The sequence below is a fragment of the Nakaseomyces bracarensis genome (genome assembly GCF_045282275.1).
Source record: "Nakaseomyces bracarensis strain CBM3 chromosome Unknown Scaff12_0, whole genome shotgun sequence".
Classification (NCBI taxonomy): Eukaryota; Fungi; Ascomycota; class Saccharomycetes; order Saccharomycetales; family Saccharomycetaceae; genus Nakaseomyces; species Nakaseomyces bracarensis.
This window is the reverse complement of record NW_027263958.1, coordinates 467,693-484,612: the sequence shown is the minus strand read 5'-3', so window position 1 is coordinate 484,612 and position 16,920 is coordinate 467,693. Positions and strand designations below refer to the sequence as shown.

The 16,920-nt window shown below is 35.2% G+C and overlaps 5 protein-coding genes across 5 annotated transcripts; 2 read left to right on the top strand and 3 right to left on the bottom strand.

Annotated features, from left to right (window-relative positions):
- Positions 1-114: 114 nt before the first annotated feature.
- On the top strand, positions 115-1,755 carry RTC5 (Rtc5p; the record flags this gene model as incomplete). Its single annotated transcript, XM_071053809.1, has 1 exon — positions 115-1,755. The coding sequence occupies one exon, from the start codon at positions 115-117 to the stop codon at positions 1,753-1,755; it is 1,641 nt and encodes a 546-aa protein (XP_070910221.1).
- Positions 1,756-1,855: 100 nt separating this feature from the next.
- RIO1 (protein kinase RIO1) lies at positions 1,856-3,355 on the bottom strand (the record flags this gene model as incomplete). The annotated part of the gene is made up of 1 exon (XM_071053808.1): positions 1,856-3,355. The coding sequence occupies one exon, from the start codon at positions 3,353-3,355 to the stop codon at positions 1,856-1,858; it is 1,500 nt and encodes a 499-aa protein (XP_070910220.1).
- A 413-nt stretch (positions 3,356-3,768) lies between these two features.
- SBE22 (Sbe22p) lies at positions 3,769-6,327 on the bottom strand (the record flags this gene model as incomplete). The annotated part of the gene is made up of 1 exon (XM_071053807.1): positions 3,769-6,327. One exon carries the CDS (start codon positions 6,325-6,327, stop codon positions 3,769-3,771), a length of 2,559 nt encoding a protein of 852 aa, XP_070910219.1.
- Positions 6,328-7,555: 1,228 nt separating this feature from the next.
- Positions 7,556-10,936, bottom strand: KIC1 (putative serine/threonine protein kinase KIC1; the record flags this gene model as incomplete). The annotated part of the gene is made up of 1 exon (XM_071053806.1): positions 7,556-10,936. The coding sequence occupies one exon, from the start codon at positions 10,934-10,936 to the stop codon at positions 7,556-7,558; it is 3,381 nt and encodes a 1,126-aa protein (XP_070910218.1).
- A 629-nt stretch (positions 10,937-11,565) lies between these two features.
- BIG1 (Big1p) lies at positions 11,566-12,504 on the top strand (the record flags this gene model as incomplete). Its single annotated transcript, XM_071053805.1, has 1 exon — positions 11,566-12,504. The coding sequence occupies one exon, from the start codon at positions 11,566-11,568 to the stop codon at positions 12,502-12,504; it is 939 nt and encodes a 312-aa protein (XP_070910217.1).
- Between the last annotated feature and the right edge of the window lie 4,416 nt (positions 12,505-16,920).

Sequence of the window (16,920 nt, the reverse complement as noted above, 5' to 3'; positions counted from 1 at the left end):
TTTCTGTGTAAGGATGGCCATGTTTGGATATTTAAAGGGAATGTTTAACAAGGAGCAATATAGAAACTTTCTGGACTATACATTCAATAAATAAGCAAATACACGAATATAGTTATGGGTCAGGCAACTTCAAGTCAAGCTGATAAGTTTGCGTCCCGTGCTGAACTGCTTGAATACTTTGATGCGAGAGCTGTCAAGTTATTTACTGTGCCTGAACTGGTAAGCTTCAAGGCTAGACTACAACTGAATGAGTTACAAGACGCGGTTTCGGAGGATATCCTCGTTGCCGAATTGGATATGGAGCCGGAAGTCCAGCTTACTCGCCGTGTCTTCAAATTAATCAAGCTGCTGCAGAACTTCCCAGTTATTAACACTGTTGGTACTGAAATCACAGGTTATGGGCTATTAAAGACGATGGCTGTTCTGAACGCTGACCGGTTTAGAAAATATGTCAATTCAAAAGCCAGACAGGAGGTACTTTTACTTATTGGTCTGTTTGATGCCGATCCTGGGGAACCTTCCAAAGAATTAGACTTGGAGAAAGTGCTGAGCTCATATGATGGGATAGATACAAGTAATATATCCGTTAATTGTGGTGAGTTGCATGATATATTGACTTGGTTATTAGCATTAGCTGTAGATTACCCAACGAAGAACTGCATAATAAATCGTGATGATACAAAGGAACACATAAAGGACTACGAGAGATGTTCTTCAAGCATCCTGCATACGGTAAAACAGGAAGCTGTAAAATGTTGTGCAGATCACCGTGTCACGCTGGATGAGTTTATATCTGTTCTTGATATTGTATTACAACCTTTGTTTAATCCTCTTTCGAACTTTTTTGAACATTTGCTATTTCGAACTGACGAGTTGGTTATGCATCAAAATGATGTGAAGGATGTGGGTTATAATAACCTACTATCTCCTGCTATAGTGGCACAATTCAGCTTAAGTCTTCCAAAGAAAATTCAGATTACGAAACTTCAGAAACTCTATATAGGGAAAGAACATGGATTTTCAATGAGATCTCTGCAGGCCAAAGTTTTTAAATGGATGGCTCCTACAATTATGATAATAAGAGGTACACGAATAGTAAATGACGACTTATATGCGGATAAGAAAAACCCTAGATACAAAAACTTTCTTGAGCACTATCCAAAACTAAAGGACACAGAGCAGAAATTAGATCTCGTTCATGCAAGCAAAAAGAAAGTAACATATGTTATATATATTGATGAGCCCTGGAAGGTTACAAATAAAGAGAAATTCGGCGGAGAAAATATGACGATTATAGAACTTACTCCAATACAAGAAACTTATCTTGCTTCTGCTCCAAGGTCTTCTTATTTCAATACAGTCGGAGGAGGTATAGGTTTTGGCTGTGACCAACCAAAAATAAAACCAAATCAAATTAGATACAAACCAGGAAACGTTTCTTTAACTATAGATAGCAACCTAGAATTTGGAGTTTTTAGACATGTAAGCAGAGGTGGCACATTTAACATTGGTAGCGTTATTAATAATAAAAATGGCTATGTTGATCCATTCGAAATACGTTTTGTAATACAAGCTGTTGAAGTGTGGGGTTGTGGTGGGGAAAAGGAGCTTGCAGAACAACTAAAGGAGTTAGAATGGGAGCAAGCTGAAGTTAAGCGTAGGCAAGCTGTAAATCTAAAGAGTTTGAGTGAAGATAGAGCTTTGCTTGAAATGGCAGGCCTCGTAGGGCAAAGTAACAGCGGTGGGTCTGTATAAAAAATTATAAAAAATAATGATTTATTTTATAATGATCTCTTTTACGATAATATTCATTAAGTATCGGAAATTATTTATTTTAGTATTATTAATGGGTATATTATTTCTTCGATTTGGTTTTCTTAACCAGTTTCTTCTTAACATGTTTTTTTACTTTTGTTTTACGCTTTTCTCTCTTGGCATCTTTTGTCTCTTGCTTTCTTTGTTTTTTAGCATCTTTATCTTCATATTTCTTACCCTTCAATTCTTTTTCCCTTTCATCAAATTCAGAGTCTGAGCTATAATCATCATTTTCACTATCAGCGCTCGAGTGCTTTTCACTATTGTCTTCATCATCACCTCCTTCAATATTATCATCATCATCATCATCATCATCATCATCATCACTCGATTCGTCGTCAGAATAGACGTCATGTATCTTTCTATCTTGGTCAGCTATGTAGTTCTTTTTGTTATCTTGAGCCAGCAAACTCTTCAGTAAATCGAATTTACCATCTGTGAAACGGTCAAAATCCCTTTCTTCTAAGCCCTCCAAATTACGTACTAAATGTAGAGACCTGAATACTTCATCTTCTGCTTCATCTTCTGCTGTTTGTTTTATTGGTAGATGTTTAGAAACATATAACCGCAAATCCTCAGAACTATTAGGATCACCTTGAAAGTTTGCTAGCTCATCGGAAATCACGAATTGAAATATATTTTTTTCTGGGAATATATCAATTCCCATTTTCTCAAAGTAAAAATTAACGTTTTTAATATCCATTCTTAAAAAATCTAAACTCATTGGATGTTCGGGTTCAACACTCTGTGAAACATCTATCATGTAAAGCTTACCTTTATGAACAATGGTGTTATACTCGGATAAATCTGCATGGACTAAGCGACAAACTTGATATAATAGCCTTATGTATGCGACCAATACGTGATAGTAAAAGAATATTTCATTCCTATCCTTGTAAGGATGGTCTCTCAATTTTGGTGAAGCAAAACCGTCTCCGCGATTTAGGAATTCCATGACAAGGACATTGTTTTTAACTTCAATTGGTTCAGGTGACGGTATAACACCCATCTGATAAATTCTTCTTAAGTTACGATATTCTTTCTCTGCCCAGATTTTGATCATCTTCCTTGGATTATGTTGAGACCTAGAGTTTCTGAACCTGAACTCACCGTCCACATATCTTTCACGATCCTTAAAAATCAAAATTGACGTTTTATAAATCTTTATGGCGTATTCTTTTCTACCTTCATTAGAAAGATCATCTAGAGTTTTTAGCTTCTCCTTCTGATTGTCTTCTTCAGTCAATTTTCCCGGACCAGCAAATGCGTGATACACATTAGCTTCTTTACCAGTACTTAAACAACCATTCAACCCTGTAATAACACCTCTATTAACTAAAGCCTGCAAAAATCTCATGGTACGTGGATCCAGAACATTTTCGACAGTAGCCCTATTGGCTTTATCTTTATTTGTCTTCCCTTTACTTATAGAAAGCTCATCGGTCTTGATTTTATGACTATATTTATCAAGAATTTGATTATTAATATGATCAGTACCTTTAAATTTTAAGTTGCTAAACTTATCGTTTAATTCATCCATGGTTTGAGCTCGATGTATATCTATATTTTTTATTTAACATCAAATTAGAGTAAGCTAATTATCTAGTATTACATTGCGATGCCCATCTCTAAATATTAAATTTTTTAATATAATTTTTTTTTTTTCAAGTTTTCCGAAAATTTCTTTTTTTTTTGTTTCTTTATATATATTATTATACTTTAGTATAATTAGATATTATATACTTTAACAATTGTTATTATATTTAAATAAGAATTATTTTTTGATGCAGTGAGAAGAGCATTAGAGACATCTTATATATGATGTTATAATAATACTTTTGTCGTGAATTTGATGTAAAAATTTGTGGACACAACGGAAAAAGGTGTTAGGAGTCTTTGCGTTAAGGAATGTGAAGTAAAAAAATGCATGAAATTTATATAAAAAAAAAAAATCTATAATTTTTTATAGTAGTGTCTCCATTTGTTTATGAATAGGGAATTTATTTGATCAATGTCAAGATATTCGTCCTCTGACATAGGGATACAAAAGTTGGCATCAGGCAAGTCTGCTAGAGATTTTAGATCATTAAAACCGAAGTGATAGTTAAGTAGGATGTTTAATGCAAAGGATAACATGATCTGATAATTTATAATGACATTAGAATTCTTGTAAGCTTCCCAGTTTGCAGATTCAAATTTGGATTTATCAATTGGATTATTCTTGAAACTTTGTGCATTGGCCGTAACAATAATATCGATGATCCACATAAATAATGGATGATTAATTCGTTGAAGTACATTCCACCAAGTATTTGAATTCATACAAGTTGCATTGAATTCGTGCTTAAAACTGTCATCTTTTAGAAGATAACTACCAGATAAGCCACTTTTATCAACGATTTTCTTGTCGAATTTCTCTTTAGTAGTTTCATTAAAGCATGTCATTTGAATTAAGTTGACAATATCCCAAATTTGTTGTAAATTCTCAAATGATTCATCACATAAGAAGTGGTGGAAAAGTATTTCATCACCTGGTAAAATGCCTTGCTGAGAGAGTGATTTCAACTTCAGCATCAGCATCAAGTCTTCGGATATACCATTTTTACCACCGATCTTATATTCAATATTATCCTGAATTAGCTTTTTTATTTCAATTTCTTTAGTTCTTGTAAACTCAACTCTGTTGGAGAGCGATATTATTTCATCAAATGATTCCAAGTATTTTTCTGTTACTAACCTAGCGGGTCCCTGTAATATTTGATCGTATATCGAATATCTACAATCGGCAACAATAGGCGTCTCCCAGACAATTTTTTTCAAACTCTGTAAAGATGATTTACGTGTTACATCCCTGTCTAGGAGTAAAACGTATTTTTGCTTATTTGTTTCATCTACAATCAGTTTCGAATCTCTATCTCTGTTCCTTTCCAGTTGATCAAGTGAGGCCATGCTCAATGTTTTCGATATTTCTCTCTCATGTAACTTCTTTTCCTCTGGATCTTTTGGTGGAAGCCAGCTAGGTCTAGTGTGACTAACAGCATCAATTTTATTTTCGGACACTAATAACAAATCTTCCATACCATTTTGACTAGCCTCTTTGAATTCCAAAGGGAGACAGTCAGCGGAAGCAGTTCTTTCTGAAAGTTTAGATTTCGATAGCTTTGTCGACGAATGAACATAAACAGAACTGAGGTGCTTCGTCGTCTCTTGTAAATATTGAAAATCAGACATTCTATTTACACCGGGTATAGGAGAAGTTGGCATCTCAAAGAAGTCTAGAGCAGAACCATTAGATACTGTACTAGCAAATGATGTATTAGACTCCCTATTTGATCTACTAGGTCTTTCCTTCAACGAAGGTGACTTTTCAGTGATTGAATTATTCGAGTTTGACTTCTCTTCCTTACCACGAGTTGAAGTCAAGAAGGATGTCGTTGAATAGGAAGACATAGGAACATTAAAAATAAAAGAACCATCAACATCTCCTTCTTGCAATTCTACCATACCATCTTGTTCTTCGTATAATTTCTCTTTCCGTTTAATGACATCACGTAAAGCGTGTTCTGATTGTTCCTTTCTCATTCTGTACCTCTGCGAGGGAGTCATGATTAGTTTTGAAGGCATATAAGGACTCGGTAGAACGGCTGATGTGCTATTAGACTGATTGTAAAGCTTTGGATTAACTGTTATATTGTTCATTCCGTATGATCCACTATCAGAACCAGGTCTTAAGTTCGGAATACTTGTATTATTACCTAGGAAAGGAGGGTGGTTTCTGCCGTTGGTGTTGACAAATCTATTATTATGGTGTGGCAGTATATGTTCATTGTTTTCCCTTGAGGTGTTATTACCGTAATGTGTGCTAGTTCCGCTGAATGTTTTATTCATAGGCAATTTTGAGAAAGAGCTGTCCCTCGAATTTTCTCCCATCGTAAAAGATTGACCTCTAACCCTGTGTCCAATTGAGTGATCTGTTATAGTTGCACAAGAAGACAATTCATTGGATTTATCCACAGAAAATGATGCTTCATCGCTATCATTCGTTGTTACAGATATATTTGAATTTGTATCGGAAGGGCTGGTAGAAAATATCTCTGAACTTTTTGTTGTAATAATAGAGTCATTCGAAATAGGTCTTTCCTTTCGTATGCCAGGATCAATTCTTGGTGGTTGTGGAAGTGCAGAAGCAAGAATCTGCATTGCACTAAGAGGATCGCTATTATTATCGTCCAGTTGTAGTAAGTTATCACTCGGTCTGCGCGCCAGACCCAAACCAACGGGTTTTGGATTACCAGATGAACTACTGCTCGATATATTGCTGTTCTTCCTGGACCGGTTCATAACTGGACTCTTGCTAGTACTCGCAGGAGAAGTACGCGAACTATTATTAACAGACAGTAAGCCTTTTGATTGAGAAGATATCCCCGCAAGCTTACGACTAGTAGGTATAGTTTGCTCCTCGGGTAGTGTACCTAGACGAGAGTTGATTTCAGCACTCTTAGGACGTATCATTGTATTTTTTTGTAGTTTTGTTTTATTGTTGTTGTTGTTGTTGTTTAGTTGTTTTTTTATTGTTATCTGCTTTTCAGAAAGCTTGGGTACGTCTAAAACAAAGGAAAGATTTATATTAAGCAAATACCTGCTTGTATTCGTTTTGTTTTGTTTATTTATTGTATATTAATATTTTTTTTCACTGTTGTAACTCCTGATTTGTTATCAATCATATAAGAAAAGGGAATCTATTATCTCTTATTTAGAATGTAAACAATTTGTTTGTTTTTTTTATTTTGGGCTAGATTAGAATATGATGAAGTTGTCTTAGCCTTTAGATTCTTGATTACCTTTTATTCAAAATGCGAATTGAACCTAGCTTCTCTCTCTCTTTTGATTTGAATCCAAAAATAGCACTTTTTAGGACCTCGCTGCTTTCTCAACTTTTCGCACTCTTTATTTTTTTTTCGTTTTCTTCCCAAGAAAAATCAAGGACTCGTCCGCAATGATTTAGAAATCGGCTTAATGAAAAACCCGAAAATAACTTTCGAAGAATGAAAAAGAAAGAAGTTATAGGAACTAGCATTGATGTGTTGTACAGGATATTCTGTGGGAAGTAGAGAATATGAAAATTCAACGAATATTAGCCCTAGACACAGCCGTACTGAAGAATTATCTATCGAGAAAAGTATGGAAGCAAAAAGAAAAAGAAAAGAGGATGGGCTAAGGCAAGTATTTTTTTATTTCCAAAACGGGAATTAGTAGGAATGTTAGTTACTTTTCTTTTTTAATCCATTTTAGGAAACTCAACGTTGTATTCACTAATAGTGTAAGTTATCAGCTGACATAAGGTTGACGGGTTTTGGGTGACGAAGATACACCTCATACCATGACTATAATGGGATATAGACGCACCTCACACTATGACTAGAATAGGATAAAGACGGGTCCCACACCAATACTATGACGGCAATATATTGAGCTATAGAAATAACAAACAATAAAAGAAGCAATCACGGATTAGGTTATACTTAACATATTGTATTATAATTAAAAGGTCATATAATGTAGTAATCATAATTAAAAATCATACGGGATTATACTGAAATAACCTAATAAAAAAAAAGGTATAAAGAAAAAACAAAAATATAGAAAAAAAAAAGAAAAAGAAAGGTAGAATGTCTTTTTTTCCTGTATGCATATTATAAAAAAAAAAGAATTAAAAAAAAAAAAAAAAAAAAAAAAAAGCTTATTTATCCTCCGTAGATAAGCGTTCAAGTTGGTTCTTCAATGCATTTTCAAGGGCAGGAAAACCATATTCGTACATTTTCAGTAGATTTTCAAGCTCATCTAAAACTTGAGGTTTCCTATTCATCATCTTATTAGAAGAGGAAAATATATTTCTGTCAAGGAAAATATCCATTTGCAATTGAGAAGGAGGGGCTTGCATGAACAATGGATCATTATTATTCTGCCCATCACTTAAAGGTTGATTTGTAGGGGTTGGGTTAGGTAAACTTTGATTCAGTGCTGAGCCACTTCCTTTGACTGTTGAAGAACTTGGACCACTAATATTTAAGGTGGGAACAATATTTGAATTGCCTAGAGGACCTTCACTAATCGTACTATTAGGTGTGGATTGGGTTTGAGCTTCATGACTTGCTTGTGTTGAGCTGTTAGAATGGGTGATGGAACTCAAACTATTATTACTAGTATTTGATACGGTTTGGTCTATTGTAAGCGAGTTTTTACGTTTCGTTAAACTTTGCGATCTCTTAATTTTATGATTGAAATCCATCGTCTTTTCATTAATAGGTGTCATAGATACAGGAAGATTGGATGTAGTACTGGTATTAAAGCCAAACTGGTTAATAGAGTCATTAGCTACAGCTGGAGCTGTTGCTACTGTGTTTGTAGTTACGCCAAGATTCGGCGGTGTTGCGCCGTCAAGTAATTTATTACGCGACCCGGCATTAGTTGGAAGCGGCATTTGTAGTTTTAGGTTAGGATTCATCCTTCTGAATTCACCATTGACTCTGCTGGAGTTATTATTACCTAATGGTGCCATTGGTACAGCAGGTACACTCCTATCCAATGGTGCTGAGACCTTCATATCAGCAGGACTACTATGTTGACTATTATTAGTTTGTGATATTTGATTCATAGGCTGCAACAAATCATCCATTTTTTCGTTATTAGTCATTGGTTTCATCATTGGCGGCACTGTATTATTTGGTATAGATTGTGGTCCAGCAGAGTTAGTAGGAGATAAGTTCATCTTTTTGTTGGGTGAGGTACCTGGATTAAATATTCTTGACGGTGATGGGGTTCTGTGATGTGAAATGCCAGAACTTGTTTGTGGGTTCGCTTTTTGGACAGTACCCGGCACATGGTTATATATTTCATTTGTATTTTCGTCATTGGTGTTTAGTTTTGTAGAAGCTAGTATACTTCCATTCTGTACTGCTTCATTTCTACTTGCACCAACGGTTAACCTCCGAGATATTCCGTTTTGTTGTTTTAGGGTAGCGTGCGGGTTTGATATTGTTGATGAACGTGGTTTATTTTGAATATTGGTGCTACTAGTAGAATTTGAACTGTTGATTTCTTGCTGTTGTTGCTGCTGTTGTTGTTCTTGTTCTTGTTGTTGTTGTTGTTGTTGTTGGTGTTGTAGTAGTAGTTGTTGCTGTTGCTGTTGCTGTTGCTGTTGTTGTTGTTGTTGTTGTTGTTGCTGTTGTTGTTGTTGTTGTTGTTGCTGTTGTTGTTGCTGTTGTTGTAAGGCGGAGGTCGAATCTGGTAGTTCCTCTGGAATTTCTATTTCTATTGACGTAGGTGCTGCTGTCAAGGATGTAGAAGGTTGAGAATTTGATTGGTTGAATTTATTTGTAGTTATTGGGACAGTTGGCGTACTTTGACTGTAGTAATTGCCTCCGGTCAACACACTTGGGTAGCTTCTTCCATCAGCTGTTAATGGAGTCGAGGAATCCTCATTAATTCCACTAACAAAAGATGTTTTTACATGAAGGGAGGAAGCGTTCTTGGGAATCATTGGCAGTTCGGTACCTACATCAGATTCTTCATTAATGGTTTCGCTATCTTCAAATAGTTCAAGTAATTGCTTGGGAGCTTTAGGTTCTATTCTTTTAGAGTTATTAGATAGATTACTTTGCGTCCCAGTCATTTGAGTCCCAGTAATATGTGTTCCAGTCATTTGGGTACCGGTCATTTGGGTACCAGTCATTTGGGTACCAGTCATTTGGGTACCGGTCATTTGGGTACCGGTCATCTGTATGCCAGTAACAGGTGTGATATTTGATGCAGTCCCTGTACCAATCATCATTTTATTTCCGAAATTATTTGTAGTGTTCGCAATAGGGGCATTCATAGTAGAGTTATGAATCAAAGTTCCTACATTACCCTTACCTATCGTTGTCCCCTGGTAGGTTTTTTGAATATTATTATTAGTATGATAGAAGTAATATTGATCTTCCTCTGGATAAGCAAAATTGAAATGATCACCTTGATTAGCCTGCCAATCATTAGATGAATCTTGTGGAATAGCGTCAATTTTTATGTTGTTCTCAATAATATAGTCATTCGAACTTAGAGAATCGAAGTCCCATTTTACATCTACATCTTCAAGCTCTTTAATATCTTCTGACTGGCTGGATGTAGACTTTCTCCTCTGGTTTCCATCTACTTCGGCTTTCGCATTTTGTATATCATCAGCAAGAGAAGGATCCCTAATTTTGTTTTTATCTCTAAATAGCAGGTATCTAGAAATCAGTTCTTTCAGTATGGTTGTTGGGACTGTCTTATGAGTCTTGACGAATTTTGTTTTAAGTAGATCTTCTGCAGACAGTCTTTCCTCTGGATCTTCATCCAGACATAAAGCAATAAACTCTTTAAGCTGTGGTGTATAATTACGTTCCTCCAATCTAGGTGGTTTAGATTTTATTATCAATTGCATGGCTCTCAATGCTTCGACATCGCAGTATGGAGGATTACCAGTTGCAATTTCATATGCTGTGATACCTAAAGACCATATATCGACCTTTGTATCGTAATACACACCTTCCATGATTACCTCTGGTGCCATCCAATATGGGGTACCTGCCATGGTTTGCCTCCTCAAGCTGGTCTGATTTAATTGAGCAGCTACACCGAAATCACATAATTTTACTTGCCCTTCGTTTGTAATTAGAACATTTGCTGCTTTTATATCCCGATGTATAACGTTGTCCTTATGTATCACTTTCAAGGCAACCAGTAATTCTCTCATTATTACACCAATATATTTTTCATCTATTTTTCCAGGCCTCAAAAGAGATCGCAGAGATCCACCAGCACAGTACTCCATTATAATCCATAAACTTGTGCCTTCTAAATACGATCCAAAATAACGAGTAATATTAGGAATTTGTTTCAATGAAGCTAAGAATTGAATTTCCCTCTGTACATCCTCTACTTCATCCTCAGGTGAATCCAAATTCAATACCTTTATAGCATATATTTGCTTTGTTTTCACATGGTACCCTTTATATACAATACCAAATTTACCTCTTCCGATGACCTCAGTCCGTTTAAACACCAAACTGACGTTTTTCTCACTCGAACTAGATTTCTTCATAGTTTTATTTTTATATCAGTTCTAAAATAAATGGTAAAAACACTGTTTTAGTTCTTATTTTGCTTGTTTGTTGTTTTTTCTTAATTAATGTCTACTAGCCTGATTTTGAGGGTATGGTTAATAAGAATTTAGATGAAAAAAAAAAAAATCTTGTCTGTATCGTTAACTGCCAGTTATTTAAGGTAATTACTAAAACAGCCACGGCAATGATCTGTTGAAAGATCGATTTGTTTTCGTTATTTATTTTCTGCGCTTTCTGCTTTGATCTCTAACAGCACCAGTAATTAAATAAAAAATGCAAAATCAATGTAGATTTAGAAATATTAGCGGCTTATGAGATAATCTATAGCCTAAAAGTTATTCGTTAAAAACTGATTTTACAACAGACTGAAATGTTGAGTATTGCCAAATTTTAGTTTATTATTTCCATATATACCACCTTCTTTCTTTTTCCCGAGTGCAAATTTCGTTCATTGTGATATTTGGTCACATGAATTTTCATTAATTAGGTACCTATCCATCAGCTATATATATTCCTATTATCTACCTATAAATTAGTACCTTAGTTTTGGATATTCCATGATAATCAGTACAGTAGTGACTACATATATATTAGTTAAAGATTTGAAATGATATTTGCTTTCTTTTGCTTATGGATTTCATTTGTTTATGGAGGGAATGTGCCGGTTATAATATTTTCTAATAAGCTTGCTGATAATGTCTTTGAATATAATGATGACTATGATATGGCTACAGTACTGCCTGGTGTGGTATTTGAGAATGCTGTTAAAGAGTTGATTAACTACTGTAACTCTGAGGCGTACGTATTCGTTAATCAGCCTGGTCTGAGCCTGGTTGATTTCGTAGACTATGAAGATGAATTTCCAATGTTGAGTAGGTATATAATGCAAAGCTCAACGTCAGTAAAGTTTGAAAGGGTGGATTCCATTGATAGTGCTGATAGATTTGATAGATTAATGGAATATGCGTCTGCCACTTGTAATATTGATGACACAGTAGTAATCGATTATTACGAAGTAGACTCATATAAGGCATATATTGATGCGCAAAAGAAAATAATACTTATCAATATGCCAGAGCTTCCACCAAAGGACGAAGATGACGGAAATGCGAGAGCATTGGCTCTAAAGGACAACGATAACCAGCTAAGAGGTATATTAGGACAACTACCTTCGCCAGACATAGCAGTAATCTATTCTACTCTTGACAAAGCTCCTGCTGACATTAAATTTGACATTGGGTTAGAGATACTACCTAGTGCATTTGATTCTTTCAAAAAGGGCTACAGAGTAGAGAGAAATCATAGGATAATAGACAGTCAGAGACCAGGATTTTTTGATTACCGTCCAAAATTCGGTAATTTCGATTACTCCTATCTTCCAGCTATAGATAAGGAATTCATTAAAGAAAATCAAACATTCCTTTTGCTGATAGTAAGCAGTGTATTGATATTTATCATTCTCCAAATTATTTCTCAAGGTCTTGTAAGTACGAAAAAAAAGGTTAGTGTCAGTAAAGAACAGATGCTGGAAAAGAAGAAGAAGTAATCTCAATATATCCCTTGGATATTTCCCTAATTTAGAATTAGAATAATTCAGGATGAAATATTAATGCAATATTTATAATTATATACTTTGGCAAAATAATATACACTCATTACTGGACCTGTAATGATTAACATAAATAATTAAAGGAAATTAGCATGCATATTCGTAGAATATACAGATTTTACCCAAAGTTTACGCTATTGAGCTTTGATTAATAGAATGTGAACATTTAGAATAAATGAATAAATTAGTTTGGTATATTTTCTCTTTTACCTCCTCGGCAGCTATTACCAAAAGTCGCTGTCATACCTTCATATATATATATATTTGTGAGGTTGATATAAAATCAATGGATTCATGATTTGATGCAAATTTTAGAACCTTCAGTTAAACGCTTAACGTCTGATTCGGTAGGGGTTGCAGGAGACTTTTCAGTAGGAGCAGCAGGTTTTCTGTTGTGAGCCATGTGACTTTGTACCAGGTGACCTGCAGCTAGGGCTGCGCATAAAGATAATTCACCTGCCATGACTGTGGAAGCGACAATTCTGGCAAGTTGTCTGGCGTTAGCACCAGGAGTAGTAGGGTGTGGCCCACGGACTCCTAACAAATCCAACATGGCACCTTGTGGTTCAAGAACTGTACCACCACCAATTGTACCAACTTCAATAGAAGGCATGGAAACTGAAATAACTAGATCACCACCTACATCTTTCATCAATGTCATACAGTTAGAACTCTCGACGTTCTGTGCTGGATCCTGGCCGAGTGCTAGGTAAACGGCGGTAACTAAGTTAGCAGCATGGGCATTGAAACCACCAACAGAACCAGCCATAGCAGATCCGATCAAATTCTTGGAGATATTCAAATCAACTAGAGCACCAACATCACTTTTTAGAACATTCCTTACAATATCACCTGGAATTCTGGCCTCAGCGACAATACTCTTACCACGACCTTCGATCCAGTTAATGGCGGCAGGCTTTTTATCAGTACAATAATTACCAGAAACAGAGACAACTTCCATATCATTCCAGCCAAATTCGCTGACCATTTGTTTCAAAACAAATTCAACACCCTTAGAAATCATATTCATACCCATTGCATCACCAGTTGTAGTTCTAAATCTAATGAATAAAAGATCACCGGCAAGAGCAGTTTGTGCATGTTGTAGTCTAGCAAATCTAGAGGTAGAATCAAATGCCTTCTTGATTAGTGTTTGACCTTCATCAGAATCCAACCATATTTTACAGGCACCAGCTCTGGCTAAAGATGGGAAACGAACACATGGACCTCTTGTCATACCATCCTTGGTTAAAACACTGGTAATACCACCACCTGCATTGATAGCTTTACAACCACGCATTGCAGAGGCAACAAGACAACCTTCAGTAGTAGCCATTGGGATATGGTAAGGGACACCATCGATAACTAATGGACCAATTACACCAACAGGCAAGGGCATGTAACCAATAACATTTTCACAACAAGCACCAAAAACTCTATCATAGTCATAGTTTTTGTACGGTAGACGATCAGTGGCTAGAACCGGTGCATCAGCAAGAATGGAAATGGCCTTACGACGAACTGCAACTGCTCTAGTGGTATCTCCAAGCTTCTTTTCCAATGCATATAAAGGCAGCTTACCGCGAATAACTAATGAGACGATTTCCTTGTTCTTTAGAGTAGCAACCTTACCATTCTTTAAAACCTCTTCTAGTTCTTCGATCGGTCTCTTCATAATTTCATCGATATTGACATCTTCGTCCGAAGATTGGTAAGAAGATGATGAAATTACAGAGTTAGAACTGCTGACAGTAGCGATCTCATTGCTCTTAGAGATTTTAGGTCTTGTAATTTCAATTTGGGTTTCTTTTTGTTTGTTGGATTTCTTAGCTGTCTGAGACTTGATTTTATGCTTAGATTGGACTTCATCAACAGTATATTTAGTATGAATTCTAGAAGCATTCAATAGATAGATATTGATCAAAGAACTGATGATAAACCCGAAGAATACAAGTTTACTGATGAACCTATCTCTAATGGCAACACTGATATAGCGCAATAAATACAGGACAGTATCTTCAACTTGGTGGTAAGCTTTGTATGGTTTATAAGTGACAGAAATTATGGAGATGATAACTGCGTCATTGAAGTGGGAACTGTTTCCGGTTCTAATGAACTCTGGTAGCTTTGGTGCTGTCTGACCTGAGTAAAATGCAGAGAAGGCATCGGATGCCCAATCTGTACCAAAATTATAGAAATTTACAACAACAAATGAACCAATAAAGGCCAATTTTACCAGGACAATGGCATAGTTGGAATTGAATAAAAGACTAGAAGACTTACGGTCAGATTTAGAAATAATATCAGCAGTAGTTGGAATAACACCATCTTCTTCTAGTGTCTGTTTAATTAATGTAGATCTGTGGATAATATTAATCTCAAGTTTCAAAGAAAGGACAGCACAATAAAATGTAGAAGTTAATAGTAGTTCATATGCTAAAATGAATGCAGAAAGGATGCAGAAATTCGTTAATGGTTGGATATGGTTTGCGTAAATAGAACATCCAGCAAAAGCGATAATACAAAGGAGGTGGTCTTGTAACAAACGTCCTCCTTCTTCCAGCATAGCCTCATAAATGATTTTGTACGTGGTTACCTTTTTTGAAATATTGTATGCGTCAAAAAAATGTAGTGCGTTGGAAGCAAGTCTAACTTTATGATTGAATCCAACAACAACAACAATGAAAGGCAAACCTTGAATCAAACTCAAAGCTGTAACGGATTTATGTAATAAACATTGTGTTGTAAAGAGTGCTAGAAATAGGGCACAAGCTGAATTCACAAGAGTAGCCAAACTTAACCAAAAGCTTGACCCCGTCTTCCTCATGTCATTAAATAGATTAAAGATTGTGTAAACCATCATGGAGTAGGCAATCACGATAATTGAGATATCGAAAGGATCTGACTCATTGATATTTTTTACACATATCTCATATAGATCATGGAGACGCTGTTTGATTTCAAAAATATCATTTATAGATGTAGTCAATCTCCATTGTAAACCTTCTGGTGAAGTTAACTCGGAAGGGATATTAAGGTCTTGTTGAATCACGTATTTATCCGATAATGTTTCGTAAACAGTATCGTCAATGAAAGGCATTACAATAGATGAGTTTTCGTTTGTCTTAAACTTCATGTCTAAGAGATAGAATTGTTGAGTCAATGCCATATCATTGGCCTCTTTGGAAGAAATTTGAGTCCATCCATTAGATTCTGGGCTTCTGTAATAGTGTGTACAATCATTAAATAGCTTGTCTTGATCTTGATTTGAAGCTGTAGCAAATATTGTTTTTGAATCTAGTTGCCAGCCATTGAAATAGTGTTGAATTACTGAAAGGTAGGCGAATGCCGATACAACCAAAGTCACTAGGATGACATGAATTGGTTGCCTAGCACAAAACTTTGCCGAGTAGGCGAGAGGTTTTGATACTCTATTAAAACCCTCAAACAACAATGGCATGTCTAATAGTTGCAATTGAGTACTTTTTTTAGTTTTGTTCCTTGCTTTTGGTGCTTCTAATGTAGTAATTTAAAAGTTTAAGAATTACCAACTTAAATTCGAAGTATCGATAGTTGGATTATCGCAATTGGAGAACTTAAAGAAACAATTATTGTTAGGTCTCTAGAATTTTATTTAAAGACTCTTATTACCGATGGAAATCCTGAACAGCTTTTTTTTAAAAATTTTTTTCAGATTAATGCACTTTACTTGTAAGCACCTCGTTCCTCAGATAACTATAATATCTTGTTTTGTCTTGTATTTATTTTTTCGGCCAAATATAGAGATGTATTAATTTTCCAAACGAGCACTTTCTGAATCACGGCACTCAAGCAGTGAAAATTTCAATGAATTGAAAATAAAATGGGGGGGGAAAAAATGCGATGGGGGGAAAGACCAAGCCAGAAAAAAACTCAATAAATTTAAATGTTATTTCAAATTCCAAATAATGGGGAAAAAGATGAAGGGCTATATCCTAATATGATCAAATGATTTGGATGTCAAATAAAAAGAGGTATTATACTTCTATAATTGAAGAAAGTAAAAATATTATCAAATTAATAATTATTCGTTTCCACTTTATATTGTTTGACCCTATAGATGCAATTGGGTTTCAAAAATGACTAGTATAATAATTATATGTTAAACTCTCTTCTCTTTATAATTCAAAGAAGTTGATGGCTCTATTTATTTTATGGATTGTTCAAAGAGTGAATAGGGAAAAATGATTAAAGGTTTTTCTAACCAAATAGATAAAAAAAAGGGCCACTGTATTTATGTTAAAAGAAGCACTACTATTTTGCTTTACACCGAAAAAATTTTCTTAGATATTACAGTTTACCGACAAAAAAATA